At 45.7% G+C, this 17,456-nt stretch overlaps 1 protein-coding gene across 1 annotated transcript in view; it reads left to right on the forward strand.

Annotated features, from left to right (window-relative positions):
- Nucleotides 1-10,880: 10,880 nt before the first annotated feature.
- The window catches only part of MTHFD2L (methylenetetrahydrofolate dehydrogenase (NADP+ dependent) 2 like), a 356,021-nt gene continuing 349,445 nt past the window's right edge, over nt 10,881-17,456 (forward strand). The window contains exon 1 of the mRNA XM_085636486.1: nt 10,881-11,076. Coding sequence (XP_085492612.1) covers nt 10,964-11,076 — 113 coding nt within the window. The 5' untranslated portion in view covers nt 10,881-10,963. The remainder of the gene's footprint in view (nt 11,077-17,456) is intronic.

The following is a 17,456-nucleotide window of genomic DNA, read 5'->3' on the forward strand; positions in this document are numbered from 1 at the left end:
ATATGCTGTATATTTCTGTTTGCGTATGGTGCTTATGTGGGGAAGAGCCAATTCTTGAGTAGTTTTCTGAAGATAAGGTGGTTGTCGTTGGTCTTATGTTGGGGGGTAATGAGTTCCATATTTTGGCTGCTTGAACAGAGAAAGATGTGCCACCCATGGTTTTTTTCTTGTGTCTTTGGTTTTTGAGGTGAGATGAACCCCAGCCCATTCTAAACATCTTAAATGAACACACAAATGTACTTAACCGTGCTAGCTATTTTTCAAGTTACCCCCATTTTCCACACCTCTTGAATTTCCTCCAGACTGGATTTGGAAAGACAAAGCTTTGTTAGGCTGAGCCTCGGCTCAGCTCCTGGAGCCACTCCGGATATGACATCAGAGACCTCTATAAAGAACTACCCTGGCACACTGACATCAGTACCCCGTCCTATTCCATGACATCAGTGGTGGAGATGCAGGCTGATGAGACTGACATACTGCAGTATACAACTACTAACTTGGGACTACAGTAGTCCCTTCACCATCCCTCGGAGACCATATGATGTTACCTATTGCCAAGTTTTCACAGATTGTGGTGGTGAATTTTTTATAGAATGTCACCATCTTTGTGCATTTTAACAACTTACAATAAATTTTGTTCCAATAAAATGTTGCTTCATTGTATGTAGATAATCAACCAAAAGATGGCTTTTAGAAAGGGTGCTTGCCTTCTTTCCTTTCTTGAATGTCTGTCTCCATATGGTTACAGCCTTAAAAAGAGACATGAGTCGCAAAACACATGTTGATTGTACCTATTTTGAGGAGCTATACAACAAACGACTATTTACATTGAAGGAATACAATAGGGGTTTTGAATTGTTGTATTCAAATTTTATACAAGGAACGTATATAATAGTGTTGGAGGATTATATTATGAATATTATCTTTTTTCTATAATCTCATTTCTTTATTCGTTTATTGTATATAAGAAATGATTCATATGACAAACTGCTGAAATTTGGACTCGAAAGCAAGTGTATTCTGCATCCATTATAGAATTAGATTTTTGGGGTGCCCATACTTTATTTTTTTGCTTTTGAATTGCTGGTGGTAGTGGGCAACTACCACTTAGGGTGCACTCTGCGCGGGACAGTATAGCCCTTTACTTTGCCCTATACCCAAATTTGGTAAAGGAGTGACAAGCAGACAGGATTTTGTCCACCACCTCAGCCGGCAGGTTAAAGGCACTTAGATTGCCCGCTCACTTTGTAGGCAAAAAAGAGGAGGCTTTGGAGTTTCCGATAGAGAACCTGTCCTCCAACTGCTGTAAGAACAATGCCCTGAGCTGAAGCAGAAGAGTAGGACACAAGGACTAGTGGAGCAAATCAGAGTACTGCAACACACATGCCTAGTCTTGCGCAATTAAGATCAGTGCATGTGTCCTAGCTCTGTAGTGTGCAGAACTGAAGACAGGTTTTTCAGTGGAAAAATGGTCAAATGTAAGGCTGCCATAGCAGATGAAGAAGGACCAAGCCACCTCCGGGTGAAGACACCTGTTGTAAAGAGAATACTAGATGAGATCTGCCTGCATGTTTAAGGAGCCCGACAGATGGTTCACGACCAGCCAGGTATCGCTGGCTGAACTGAATTGAACAACTTAAGAGCTTTCAGACATAGCAACACCAACCACCCCACCACCATGCTTGTTGTAATACCATAGACCTTGTGTAAGTTGAGGATCAGAAACTGACTGACTGCAGAAGGAAGGTAGAAATTCTGTTATGACCAGGAGATTGCCTGAAGCTCGAGCCTACATTAGATTTCTGCTCAGTGAGAGATGACCGGCCTCTGTTCCTCAGTGTATTGAGATGACCATTCCATCTAGGGAGGAAGCATCCATCACCATTGCCACTGCTCCTGGATGGCAGAATGGCTTCCTGCATGTAAGGCTGTCTGTCTCTGGAGAAATTTAAAAGATGTCTTTAGAGGACTCCCTAATGCTGGCACTACTTGAGCCACCAGTGAGATGCACGATGCGAGCAGGCTCAAAAGGTGCAGGACACCCCAGGTCGAAAGAGCTGCCTCTAGGATCATAACCTGAATGGCCCAAACTGGCAGGGAAGGAGGAAAACTTCCAAGAAGAGTACACAGCTCCACACTGATGAAGATGGCTCAAACTGTGACTTAGAAAGGTTGCCTGAAAACCACAGCTCAAAGAGCACAGAGCTCATTGTCTGTAGGTGGTCTGACACCAGCTGTGGTAAACCCACCTTCAGCAGCCAGTTTTCAAGATATGGGAATATGGAGATTCTCAATCTACAAACATGTGCCAAACCGCCGATATCGGCCCTGATAAGAGTAGAAGACCTTATGCTAGCCCAGAGAGTGGGGCTGCAAATTGCAGGCTGCAGGATCGGTATATAAAAATCAGCTTCCTGCAAGTCGTAGGACACCATCCACGTTTCTAGTTGCAGTGTCAAAGGACCTATGTAAGGGAAAAAATATAACTTTTCACGGCCTAGTAAGGCATTCAGAAAACAAAGAATGGACAACAACCGCCATCTTTCTTCGGAACAAGAAATGAAAAAAATAAATTCCAAGACGCTCTTCTTCAACAAAGATACGGGCTTGCTACAGAATGCAAGTATAATCATCAGAGGCGAAAGAGGGAACAGGATAGACGGAAGGAGGCAAGGAGGCAAGTCCTGGAATTGAAGGACTTTACATTGTTTGGCAATCTAGAAAAATAATAGTCCTTGGTGATGCATTTGGTCCTTTAGAGACATTTAAATTGATGCTGTGCCAGTGAAGGTGGGCAGAAAGGAGGAATACTGCTGCTGTCTGTGGCACCCTTTATCTCTGCTGCGTCCTCTGGCAGCCAAAAGAATTGGTTCAGTTGCTAAAAGGCTTGGGAGAAATACCACCATCAAAAGGGCATGACCTAATAGCCTTAGAATGTGGGGCAATATCCAGTGAAACTGGTGAGCAGGAGAAGCCAATCGCAAGGGATGAGCTATAGCCACACCTTGCTTGAAACATAACAGTGCTGAGTCTGCCTGCACAAAAAAAGATGCAAGCTCAGCCACAGAGCATGCTCAAAAGATTGGCTTTGACATCACCTGAGTAATCAGAAAAAGGGCATCTAGGGACAGTGGTGAATGGCAGCCGATCATGCCACTAAATCCACTGTATCCAGAACAGAATGGAGGATCTCACCCATCATGCACATCTGGAAAATGGCCACAATAGTGGTCAGGGAAGTTCAGAACGACCACTTGCCCCATTTCCCACAAAGCATGAAACAGACCTGAAGGCAATTTGCATTCGACGCATTCCCAGAGTAAAGAGCAAAGCACCAAAGAGAACCTTCATCCCAAATGCCTCAATCCAATTTAACTCCCTACCTAAAGGTGGACACTGGAAAAAAAGTTATGAAAGAGGAAGCCTGACTAGCAAGACAACCCAGGAGATGTGAGCCATCAAAAATCTAACAATCCAGAGAAGATTGAACTGAGTAACTGGCACCAGGGAAGGAAAGCACCAGCAGACTCCAGACTGGAGGAATAAGAAGGTTCCTTGGGGTCCGCAAACACACTAGGGTAGCTTAAGAGAGCCACCATAGCATGGGTGAATGTTGCAATTATACATGTCAGTGTCAGGGCTAAAAACTCAAAAAATGGAGCAGATCTCTAGGCCTAGAACCAGTGCCAAATCCAGATTTAGCTCTATGAATACAGGTTAAGAAGACTATGCTGAGCCCAGATTTGGGGAAAGAAGCCACTGACTGGAAGAACTAGCTCTTGAACAGCAAAGATGCTGAGCGACCAAAGAATTCATTGTGACATTTCTTTTACTTCTTACCGAAAGACCTGTACTTCGCTGTACCCACTACAAAGTTTTGCCGTCGAAAGACCAGGACTTGGATCTGGACCACTGGCCAGGAGTTCACCTCAAGCCTGCACCATGAAGAGCTTCATCTTCCACTTCTTGATGGCCTGTGTGTGCATGGGTTACACTTCTCACTCACCTTGGGAGTCATGTTTGGACCCCAGAGACAGACATATCTAATGATCAGAGAGCAACATGGATTTGGAAAGGAGCAACATCGTTTCCACTCTGAGATTTTCAGCAAGATTATGGTAAAAAATACATTGGAAAAAGTATAAATTTTGAGGGACTGTTGTGAGGAGAGTAACTCTGAATCCGGGTCAAGGGCCAGGGAAGAAAAGTAATTGACATCAGTGTGCTGGGTGGCTGCTTGCATGGCTCCGGTATGTTACATATGGGTCTATTCTAGAACAGTAAGAAACCAAGGTGCACTGTGTCAGCACAGGAGAGCTATTGCAGCTTTCAAGATCCAGACTTGAGCCTGGAGAAGAAGTTACCCAGCCTCGGCAACCATGCATCTGGCAGAGACATGCACCAGCTGCAGACTCCCCACCCCAGAACCTCCCCCAGGTGTCAGTCCGAGCCTGGAGACCCCCTTCCCAGACTCCGCGTCCATCGCTAGCACCGTGGCCGCCAGGATGATGCAGCGGCGCCAGCCCAGAAGCCGCCTCTGCGCACCATCGCCCGCTCCGACGCGGCTCTCCACGCCAGAAGCACAGAGCCACGAAAGACACACGTTTAGAAATGGCACCATGTACACCAGAACGGATTTCATCAACATTTGCCACAACTTCTTCAGTAAACACCTCACCACCCTCACACAACTTGTCAGGTAGTCTGGAAAGACAGTGAGCTACTTTGTTTTTCCAAACAGGCAGGTATTCAATGGTGAAGTCACATTTCTGAAGCTTGACAGCTAGTCCAGCAAGACGAGCTGAACAATTTTTTAACCTAATAGGTGCAAGAACTTTCAATGAGGGCTTATGATCTGTTCTTAAGGAAACTCTAGAACCCCAAATAAACACATGGAAGTGAGAAGTGGCCCAAACAGCTGCCAATGCCTCCCGCTCGATGACAGAGTACTTCCTCTCAGTGGTTGAGAGAGAGCAGGATGCAAAGGCTACTGTCTTTTCAACACCAGCATGCATTTGGGATAAAACAGCACCCACCCCAACAGCACTGGCGTCCACAGTAAGTACAGTCTTTAAATTGCATTGGAATGGGGCCAAAGACTTCGGATTGGAAATCTCATTCTTGATGGCAGAGTAGGCATCCCCTTCAGCAACTCCCCACTCAAATTTCTGCTCTTTCCTGAGCAAAACTCGTAATGGTTCAGATTTGGTGGCAAAGTCTCTTACAAATTTGGCATAATACTCAACCATACCTATGAAAGAACGCAACATGTCCTTTTCAATGGGCGTTTGGCCATTAACAATGGCGCTGTCCATATTGAGTTTAGGCCTTAGACCTTCACTAGAAATGCGATAACCCAGGAATTCCACTTCACTGACTAAGAATTTGCACTTTTCCCTGCGCAAAGTGAGGCCAGCTTCCAACAACTTGCAAAGGACAGTGCGTAGGGTGTCATTATGTGACTCAATGGTGTCATCAACAAACAAGATGTCACCTTGAAAAAAAATTACATTACATACACCGACTAGAACCTTGGAGATGAGCCTCTGAAACATGCTTGCTGCGGTTAACAGTCCAAAGGGCAATCTGTTGAATTGAAAGACACCTTCGGCTGTAACAAAGGAAGTAAGGTGTTTGGAGTCGGGGTGTAACGTGACCTGATGGTAGGCACTTTTGAGGTCTAATTTTGAAAAGATTTCCCCCCCAGCCAAAAGAAAGACCATCTCCGTTATGTTAGGGAGGGGAAAACAGTCCATCACTACATTTTGATTTAAGCTTCGAAGGTCCACACAGAACCTCAAAGACCTATCAGCTTTCTTAGTGATAACCACTGGAGAAAGCCACTGAGTTGCTTCAATGGGTTCAATGACTCCATCTAGCACCAATTTGTCAATAATGTTCATTAAGTCCTCCCTCATGGCACTGGGAATTTTCCTGGAACTGTCCTTCACATGAATAGCATTCTTCCTTAAAAACATCTTAGGGGTGTAATCTTTAGCTACACCAAATTGACATTAAAAACCAGTGCGAATTGTTCAAGCACTTGGTTTACGTCATCCTCACACACATCCATTACCTACTCAGCTGCTCTGGGATTGAACACTATATGGAGATCCTACTGATGGGAACAACCCAAAATGGGTGGACCCTCGGTAGCAACATACATTTTCCCTCTCATGTGATGCTCCTGAAATACAATCGCAGCTTCAAAGTAGCCTATTGCACCTATGTTAGCACCTCGGTAACTCTTGAGAACAACATTGGTGTTATTCAAAAGCTTGCAAGGCCACAACATCTCAAACATGTTCTTGGAGATGATGGTATATAGAGACACAGAGTCAACCAACAAAGTCACCAATTTGCCATCGATCAGAAAATCCACTTTGGGATGAGAACGTCTCTTAGAATCATCCGACTCTGCTTATTGCAGTAGAGCTGATGTGTCAGAGTCAACCATAAGAATTTTGTGTTCCATGAACTCCTCAGATTCCTCCGCCACGGCTACTTTTGTTTTGTTGGCTTTACAAATGTGAGAAAACTGGCCTTTTCTGCCACATAAACGACAGTCTTTGCCCAGCGCAGAACAAGATTTCAAATCCGCAATGTGATAATTGCGGGTAAATTAAGTATTGGCAGTTTTCCTCTTGACAAAATTTATTGAGTCTGAATCACAGTCAACCTCAGAGACCTCAATGTTCTCCCTATTGCTAATTTTTTGCATTTCCTTCATGCAGCTTTGTTATTCCTCCACAACTATTCCAAATTTAATGGCCTTCTTTAAGCTGCGATCTGCAGCCACCCACAACTGTTCCTGCATTTTCTTGTTGCTGCACTGAACATTTGGCCACAAATTAGTTCCTCCGTCATGGGACCAAATTTACATTTATTAGCCAGTTCGCTCAGTCTTGCTACAAATTCATCTATAGACTCAGTGGGTTTCTGAGGTTGGGTGTAAAAGTTCTGGCGCTGCATGACTATATTCAAAGTTTTGGTAAAATGCTACTGGATGCACAATTTAGCCTCTTTGTACACATCCTCCATAAAATCACCATTTTCTTCATGAACTTCAGGTAAGTAATTAAATATATATCGTCCCCCAGTGCCAAGCCATCCAATTGAAAGTGCTTTCTTTCTAACAGGTGAAAAATGTGACCCCCCCCCCCCCCCAACACCACAATGTGATTCTCAAAGGTTTCAGTCTAGTCTTCCCATTCAATGTGAGGGTCCTTCTGTAGCATAAGAAAAGATGGGGGAGGAGCCATCGCTTGGTTGATGCTCATGGTGAGCAATAAAGTATGAATCCCAAACACAGAAGAAAAAAAAATAATAATAAAGGGAATCCTTGAATAAGAGTGTTGCAGTTCCAAAATTGACCAGATGATGGCAGTGTTACTGTCATCAACCAAGCCCTTACTGGAGTTCTGGGATCTATGGTTGTATGGTGGGAGGAGTATGGCTAGAAGGCGGCGAGAAGAATAAGGAGAAGAACCACAGTAAGACTGGCAGCCCAATGAAATTCCTCTGGGCTGACTGTCTGTTATGGTGAGCGCGTAATGAGAGGGGCCGAGCTGCTGAAGACACGGTGATTCAATAAAGGAGGCGCAAGAAGCAGCGTGTGAAGAACTGTTGTAGACGCGCGAGGAAGCAGCGTGAGGGAATGTTGCACTGGTAGAGTACGAGTCAGGCCAGAGTCGGGTGACGCAGGCAGGCAATGAGAAGGCGCACTGAGCGCAAGGCCACAAGCACGAGGTAACGCTCGCGAAGAGCTGACGTAGGGCCTCGGGGCACAGCAAAGGACGTGAGGTATCGGAGGAAAAGCGAGTGGAAAAAAACAATGAGCAGGGCAGCACTAAATTAGAGGTTGAAAATAAAAGGATCCTACCGCACCAAGGACAGTAGAGCAACAACGTAGGCAGGGCACAGGGTTCCATTAGCAGGCTCCATGTTGATACAGCTGAAGATTGGATGGTGTCTGTGGCGCATCCCATCCTGTCTCCAAAATGATTTAGACACTTCCATCGAATCAATAAATCAGGTGTTTGTTAAGTGCGACTACTCACCTGTAAGGGTCTCAAGGTGCTGGGGGGGGGGGGGGTCCCAGTCCATCAAGGAAGGGGGTCTGTCGAAGAGCCAGGTTTTGAGGTTTCTCGTGAAGATGGGGAGCGATGTTGTCTGTCTGAGGTGGAGCGGACGGGCGTTCCAGGCTCTGGCCGCGAGGAAGGAGAAGGAGTGGCCTCCCTATCTGGTCTTCTGGTGCGGGGGACCATGGCATAGGATAGCTGGGCTGATCTTAGGGTCCTTTGGGGTGCGTGGAATTTGAGTCGGCTGTTCAGGTATGCTGGTCCGGTGTCGTGGAGGGCCTTGTGTACGTGGGTGAGAATCTTGAAGGTGATTCTAGCCTCACTGGGGAGCCAGCGAAGTGTGCGGAGGTGCTGGGAGATGTGGCTGTGTCTTGGCAGGTTGAGGACCAGTCTTGCGGCGGCGTTCTGGATGTTTTGTAGCTTGAAGGGGAGGTTTTTGTTTATTCCGGCGTAGAGTGCGTTGTCGTAGTCGAGTCTGCTGGTGACGAGGGCGTGAGTCTTTCTGTGCTCGAGGGGGATCCATTTGAAGGCCTTACGTAGGAGGCGGAAGGTGTGGAAGCAGGAAGATGCAACGGAGTTGATCTGGCAGTCCATTTTGAGCTCGGAGTCCACAATAATTCCAAGGTTGCGTGCGTGGTTCGTGGGGGTGGTTGGGCTTCTAAGGGCGGGGGGCCACCAGGTGTTGTATCAGGCATCGGGGTTTGGGCCCATGTTGAGTACTTCTATTTTGTCAGAGTTGAGTTGCAGGCAGCAGCTTTTCATCCATTTGTCGATGGCTTCCATGCCTTCTTGAAAGTTGTGTCTGGCGGTGTTTGGTTTGTTGGATAAGGAGAGGATGAGTTGGGTGTCGTCTGCGTATGACACAATGTAGAGTCTGTAGGTTCTGACGATGGTGGCAAGCGGAGCCATGTAGACGTTGAAGAGCGTGGGGCTGAGGGAGGACCCCTGGGGGACTCCGAAGGTGGTTGGTGTAGGGTCCGAGAGGAAAGGGGGGAGTCTGACCCACGGCGTTCTGCCGGAGAGGAAGGAGTGGATCCAGTCGAGGGCCTTGTGCCGTATCCCTGCATTGTGGAGTCTGCGTATTAGACACCAACTGCTGGAAAGATCAGTCAGGTTTATTGGAGCACAGGAACCCCATGCCAAGGGCACAGACACCAACGGACCAACTTCACCAACTGACTGAGAATCCCCAGTATGTCATAGTCCCCACATTCCACTCCAGACATGACACAAGCGGTAGGTAGAGAAGACAGACTAAAGGCCCAGTATAACACTGGCTTTTCTTGGCACCCACATAGCCAATAAAGGGTTGATCATCCACCCAGAAGTCTTTGGTGCAGTCAAACTAGAATGACAGTGCACACTTAGGGTCCAGGCGGTGGAGTCTCTCCTCCTCCTTATAAGGGTGTGGAGATGGGAAAACAGTGGACAAGGTGATGGATTGTCCTACATGAAATGGTGTGACCACTTAGAAAGGATCTAAGGCCTCGTTCTAGACGCCACTTTGTCCGGATGAACGGAGAAGAAAGGGGGATTTGTAGATAGAGACTGAACGGCAACAAGGAAGGCAGTCTTGATAGTGAGGAGCCTGAGAGGACAGTATTTAAGAGGCTCGAAGGGAGCACACATAAGAAACGTGGAAACGTGAAAACGTGCCGCCGAGCTCTTTGCCAGGGCCGGTTTTCGGCCAATTTTGTTACAGGGCCGATTTTGCAGCCCTGTACCAAAACCGTCCCCCACCCGTGCGGCGCACCAGGGGATTGCCCCGTGCCCGCTACGGCCAGTCCAGCCCTGGGTATATCCCAGAATGGACACCGGTCAGAGGCCCAACTAGAGCCAAATTTCGGAGGGGGGGGCTAAAAAAAAATTTCGGGGGGGGCTGAATCTTTAAGCAATAGGCAGCGTGGAGCTGCAGGGGCTCTTAGAAGGGGTGAGACAACAGCGAGGCCTCATCAACATGCAAATGGTCTTTTAAAGACCTGTGAAGTGCTCGGGTGCGTCTGTGTGTGTTCCCGGGAAGCTGTCTCATCCCGGGCTGCCACACACGACGGGGGGGCTGAAGCCCTTTGAGTCCAATGGGTGTTGCGCGCCTGACACCGGTGCACCCCTACCAGTCCCCAGCACATGGCATCGAGGCACCTAGGGCACAGGCACACCAGGGGTCCCCCATGCGCTGAAGAATGCACCATGCCACCCATGAGGGACCACCCAAACTGTAAGCACAAGCCTGCCACCACAGCCCGTGCAAGCTGGCGCCAGCACCAACCATGAAAGACACAGACCTCCCTACATCAAAGGTCACTGCACTCAAAACCTACAAGAAACCTAAGTACCAGCACAAAATAAAAGAGCAACTACCAAAACGCAGGACACATGGGGACCACGGGCGACTCATCCGAGGACAAATAAAGGAGGCACAGTAAATCAACCACCTGACCTCATGTCAAATTTCTGCTTGCGCAAGCACGCCCCTTAACTCCTCGAGCATGCTCAGTAGACAAGAAGCCCCTATGTTAGAACAGGGGTCCTACGGACGACAGCAGAGCGCATGGCACAGATCCACTGCACACGCACACAATCTGCTGCCCGCTTTCATTAATCATCCGCTCCTTGACACCTCTCCCGCTCCGCAGCCAATCAGTGCAGCCTACAAATCTGAAGCCCCGCCTGCATCTCCCTAACAAATACAGGTACGCGCCAGCACATCCAATCAGCGTCCTCTCCGCGCATCCTGATGGACAGCAGCATGTCTGATCCCGCCCCTCATCTTTTTCCTATGGAATAGGGTCCCGGCACGCAAGTGCTTCAAGAGCATTAGGGGTGCTGCATCTCTCTTGGGGTTTTGCATTTCGAGCGGGTAGACCTTTATTTCTCACGGAAACATGGCCATGGCTTCACGAATAATCTCCCTCCCCTTGCGTCGTAACGGCCTTCTGCACTGCACAGGGACCTACGGTCTCCGGCGCATGCACCTCTTCTGCACCTCGGCATGCAGGTGAGCCTCATTTGCCCCCCGGGTTGGCTCGTGCCACCCTTCATAACTGCTAAGTGCCTTCTGGATAATCGCGCGCAGGGTTCTCATTTTAACCGTTTTTCGCCATTCCCTTCCGTGTTCCATGCCCTTGTCCCAGGCACGACGCTGCTCTGCCACTGCGGCTTCTCTCCGTCACAATTCAGTGATTTTAAGTGATGACTGCGGCAGAAAAAGGCGCTGGGGGTTGGAGGAGAGGACGAGACAAAAAAAAAATAATTAAAAAAAAAATCAATGTGCAACGTTTGGGTCCTCTGTCTAGGAGATAGGTTCTTTGCTGATTGCATGTCTCTCTCCGCGACATCAGCCTTCAGTTTGTACTTCCCGCGCGTCTGACTACATGCATTATTTAAAGGTTGAATCGTGCGTGCTGCCCGTCAGTACTCTGGCTGTCCCTTTGCATAATTTTCGTCAACTTTCTCGCTATTCTTACCATAGAGATTGATTTGTCTTGCAACTCTCATTGTCTCTGATTGAAAAAATACGCGGCTGTGGAGTATACTCAGCGGCTGCAACCATAATTTATTATAAGACATTAGCATTTAATATGGTTTCCAAACTGCCCTTCGAAAAAGCTATTTTAGGGGGGAAAATCAAGCAAAGCTCTTACACGAGCGACCTGTCTTCACGTGACTCGAAATTGGAAGGTGTGGAAGTAAATCCTAATGCAGTTGCAGATTTATTATTTCAGATATTTTGTTTTGCAATACTTACACGTACAGCCGTTTAGCCGTGCTCTATGATGCCCGGGGAATCTTTTATTTTTGGTAACTATATTTTAGTGTGGAAGGTGTGCATGGCGGAGGTATGTCTTAGATCCATGTTAAAAACGTGCATAACCCAAGCAATGAAAAATACCCCATAAATACAATGGCTGTGCATTTGTAGTAGATGCGAGTTTTGCCACTCTTTGGAGTAATTGTAATAACCGTTTAATCAAGACATGGTTGATCGTATGTGATATTGAAGTGATGGTACCGTGTCGCTGTCTTTTTGTAGATGTGTCGTCGTAGCTTTTCCTTACTTCCTTACCTTGGAGGGGTTTTCCCCCTTGTGCATGGATCAATTACAATGAAGGGCAAGGACAATACAGTCATTATTTTCTGTCTGAACAAGCAGTGAAATAGGAAGGCAAATAAACTGATTTGCTGCTCGAACATAGTAATCTGCAATGTGCACTAGCCATTTTTCAAATATTTATTTGATGGGACCTATTTTTAGCATAAACATTTTCCATAGGCTGGGGAACCTCTGTGCGTCCTCTGCCCTCGTTGAGTGTTCTGGTGCATGGAATGGTGTGTGTGTGTAGCGTGTTTCCTTTCCCTAATTACTCAAGGGTCTGTTGTAGGAGTTATAAGGAGGTAGAATGAGAAATATCAATATCCTAGTGGGGGTTTAAGTTGTATCAAAACGTGTGAAGAAGTGCTCTTTCTAGTAATGCAACAGCGCACCGTACAATTCGCTTAAACCAAACACCAACCAACATTAATATTATGTACAAATTCAGCAGTTGATCATGCACGGTTTTAATTGATTTTGTGAAAGGGTATACAACATATTACAACGACAAAGCACGAATTCCGCTTAAATGATTTCACATAGTTTGAACCATTGGGAGGATTCAAATGTTTTCAGTACACCATCTTTAGTCTAGATCTAGAACTATGAAATCCCACATTCCAAATTACATGGCGCCTAAGAGTGTCCAGTCCATTATTTTTACTACCCTGCACGGGTGTGATTAGTGGTGTCTTAGGGTTCAACAATGTTATAAAACCAATAATGTTTGGTTTGGGTTAAGCAGCTTGTACTGCTGGAACGAATAAATAGGCCTGAGGATTTGAAAGTCCTAAAGAATTTCAATTAAAGAACTGAGATTTGACAAGACGAAAAAGGCCCACATGTTATTAGTTGTGAAGTAACAGTATTCATTAATGTGAATGAGTGTCACATTTTTTTTTTTAGTTTAGAATGACATTCATTTATGCTGATTGAGCTTGTTTCCGAGGCATTGAAGCTGAGGAGTGTAATCTCTGGGCTCAAGGGAGTCTGCTATAAAATGTCAAGTTACGAGCTGTGATTATTTCGAATGAAGGCTACAGTGAATGGTCTGGCGAATTCTTGAGGCATCGAAAATGCCAATAGTATTGTAATGCCAGCTACTCTTGTAGTTCACTGTCCTCGCCTCACCTTGTGTAAGCATAAAAAAATAAAGGTAGGACTAGACAGATGCCTGTGTTTTCAGCCTAGCACCATCTTTGAGTCACTAAAAAAATCAGGCCTTCTAAACGCAGACTACAAGTCGAACTCCCTTCTCAGGCTCGAGGTGCTGGATTTGAGTTTCATTACATTTCTTAGTGTGATATGGTGGTCGTCAGGCAACATTGCTCGTGAAACCTGAAAGTTGTTTGTTTTCTGAAACAGCAGAGTTTTTTTAATCTGTAATGTCTTTTTGCTAAATTTATTTTGCAGTATGATTAATATTTGCTTTGGAAAGATGCTGGTGTAGAGCGCAGTATCATTATGGTATGTTAAGTGGAATGGATAGGCAGCTCCAGAAAGCTGGGAGGGGGTGACTCTGTTATAGTTAACTTCAACAGGGCCTCTGTAGCCAAAATAATCCTATCAGGTGATATTCGTGTTGGTCAGTCATTTCCTGGGTCAACAATACAGGCACTTCCTTTGGGTTTCTTTTATAGAGCTGAATCTCATGGGTACAAAATGGGAAATGAGGATAGGGAATCCTCACAAGCCAGACGGCCTTATAAAAACTCTGTTGGCAACAACCGAGGATTCCCACAACCATCGTACAGTACACGTTATTCATGGGGGCCTCACTTTGCTCCTGTCGTGCCTCCTACCCTAGCATTAGCCAACAGATTTTCTATGCTATCGGGGTTGGAGGAATGCGATTGACTGGATGTTCCTGACGAGATTGTAGTAGAGTCAATGCACCAACAGAGAGCCCACTCAATCTCGGCAACTGAGATAGAGACAGTGCAAATGATTCCCCTTTCACCACCACAAATGGAGATGACATCTTATGATGCGGACAGTAATGTTCTATCATGGAACATCACAAAAAAGGGGGGGTAGGGTCCGAGGGAAAATTTAAAGACTAAGACAGACTCAATCCCCCATTCAGTAAATAATACAACAAGGAGTCTGTCAGTCTGAAAAATAGGCACAGTCGCCAAAGGGATAAGCGTAGAGTTTGAAAGAGGAGCCTCAGAGTGCTGTTGGATTTATTAGGATTTCCATCAATAACCAGTGATTGGTAAATATCATCATCTGGATATCCAAACCTTCCCACCACTGTGATTCACTCCATCTTGGAGTTTCATTCGTGGTAAGTTATTGACCGGAGCACGTATTCGAGGCCCGGGGAGGGGGAAGGAGAGAAGACAGCCAAGCCGCTAGCTAAGGCAAGATGTGTGATATATACCGAAATGATATATAAGTGGTGCAGTGCAGTAAAGTGAAATATTAAAAAAGGATAAGGAGGAAAAAAAGCAATTTATTGAGAAATATTCCTGCCAATCCTTATCTAAAAATGGTGCAGAAACAGCTTCTAACAAATAGGCTGTTTGACAATAGGGTCGACATGTTTCAGCCTGCTTGCCCGGAGGGTCAAATGGCTTTCGTCAGGACCTTCATTATATTATCGCTACTGCAACAACAGTGAAAAAATTATAAACTGTGAAAAATGTTAAAAAATACGACCTTCTTGTGGTGTATAGCTTCTTCGTACTGTCAGTGTATACATGAACATCTGCGGAAATACGAAAGAAAACCAAAGGCAACAGAGTGAGGGAAAACATGGAACATACTCTCGCTCGGAACGCTGTACCATGATCTCTAGTGCTTACCTGATCAGCACGAGAAGTGAGCCTCACCTCACCCGGTAACGACTCAGGTATGAAGGAGGCCCCGCCCTACAAAATTAAAGAAAATGCGGGGAAGATGAACAAACTATGAACCCTGAAGTACGAGGTTCAAGGTTTAGAATTTGAGACATTCCTCTGAATGTCCCTTACATGCTCTGCTTAGAACGCTGAAGTGACTTCACCCAAAAAAATTAGACAACACCCAAGTTAAAAGATCTGCAGTCGCGCAAATGTTCCAACATTGGTGGAACTCGCAGTGCATGATTACGCCAGGTATGTAAAATGGTACTAAAGGCCGGAAAACCGCTTACCTCTCCGTCGGTACCTCAATGTAGGATCTGAGCCGTTTGGGAGGTAACCGGCACAACAGGTGAGTGGCGTTAAAAGCGTATGCTTTAGTAAAGCGGCAACCTGATTCGTCAAAACGGAACCAATAGGTTTCAGTGTTTAGTGTGTAATGGCTTCTGATAGGGCCATGGAAAGCCCGATGTCTCGCCGGACTTCAAGAATGACTACAGAATGGCGTCAGTGTGTCCGGAAGATGTAGTTCTGTATATGTATACGCCGTGATGAAACTTTATCGATCAGCCTGACTTGGACATACTGCCATATGGTGGGTGTACAAGCTAAATTGATCTAGCAAATAGCTAAAGTCGTAAACCTAGATGAGGTCGTTACTAATCATCATACCATGGGTTTCCACAGTCGACATTTATAAATTTAGCACATGAATATAGATCGCTAGCGAAAAGTGAGCGGTTTGGCTATAAATGTGCAGTGTACTTTTTTTAAAAGGAGATAGTATGAAAACATAATCGCTATCTCGGGATGAACATTGGCCCGTGGGTATTTATAATGAGATCCACGGGATGTCATCATTTAATCCTTTTTGAAAAGTACAAATTTTAAACACCCAGCGTTGTTCTTTTAGAAACAGAAAGTGAGATGTATCACTTACATGAGATGGGATGAAGGGTTTCTCTAAGACTGTCCACCAAAAATCGTTGGCTTGGTGCTTTACCTCATTGAAGTGGCGTGTAAGTCTTGTGTTGGTCTTGTTACAGCGAAAGGTGCTCTTGTGTTCTAGCATTCGCAGTCTAACTTTGCGGGTAGTCATCCCTATATAACGAAGTTTGCAGGGGCATTCTATCATATAGATTAGATTGTCACTGTTGCAGTTGGTGAAAGTTCTTTGTTCCCATGGTGTATTCGTGCCTATGTCTAGTGTTGTGGAGTGGCTAGTCTGTGGGCATATTGAGCACGTGCCGCATGGGTGGTGTCCTTGTACTGCAGGTAGGTCCCATAAGGTACCAATGGAACGTGGTCTTTCTTCACGGGGTCTTGTATGGACCAGTTTGTCTCTAAGGTTACTTCCTCGTTTGAGAGAGAACAAAGGCAGTTGTATTTTCTCTTTGCATGAGTTCAAGAGGCGCCAATGCTTTTTCACACTCTTCTGAATTCCATTAGTGAGAGTGCTGAAGGTATGGACGAAAGTAAGCCGTTCTAGTGGTGGTTTTACAGTAGGTGGCTCAATTAATGCTTCTCTGTTGTTGTTAGAAGCGCGTTTAAACGCTTTCTTGATCAGAGATCTCGGATATTGTTTAACAATAAGTTGTTCTGTGAGGTTCTTTGCATGCACCTGATATTTGTCAGATGTGGAACAATTGCGTCTTACACGCAAAAACTGTCCGTAGGGAAGGTTGTCTCTCAATGATTTCGGATGTTGACTATCATATCTCAAGAGAGAGTTACGAGACATAGGTTTTTTGTACAGTTCACTTTCAAGGCCGGTTGGAGTACTGAAGATGGAGAGATCTAGAAAGGCTAATCTCTCTTTATGAGCTTCCACTGTGAACCTCAAGAAGTTGTTTCTAGTGTTCAACCAGTCTAAGAAGGGTGAAACTGACGGCAAATCACCACGCCAGATTACCAGGATGTCGTCAATATAGCGCTTCCATAGTCGGATTGAGTCGCTGAAGGGGTTGTCATCATTGAGCACATGTGTTTGTTCGAATGAATGCACATAAAGGTTGGCTAAGCTTGGAGCAAAAATACTCCCCATGCTGGTCCCGGAGACCTGCAGGTATATGGTGTCTTCAAATTTGAATTTTTTTTCCTTCATAGCCAAATGTGCAAGTGTCATGATGAAATGAACGGGAGTAATGGTATCCAGGTGTGTATTGTTCAGGATGGAGAAGATGGTTTCAAGGGTCTCGTCCTGAGGGATAGAGGTGTATAATGATTCTACATCAAATGATACTAAAATGTCTCTGTCAGGATCGAAATCAACTGTGGGCAGTAGACGCAGAATATCTTTCGTGTCTTGCAGGTAAGTTGGCATCTCTTTGACTAGAGGTCTCAAGAAGTGATCAACAAAAGTGGATAGGGGTTCTAATAGTGACCCTTGTCCTGATATGATGGGTCTTCCTGGTGGGGGCCGTTGGGTTTTGTGAACTT

This window comes from Triturus cristatus, chromosome 2_1 (genome assembly GCF_964204655.1).
Source record: "Triturus cristatus chromosome 2_1, aTriCri1.1, whole genome shotgun sequence".
Classification (NCBI taxonomy): Eukaryota; Metazoa; Chordata; class Amphibia; order Caudata; family Salamandridae; genus Triturus; species Triturus cristatus.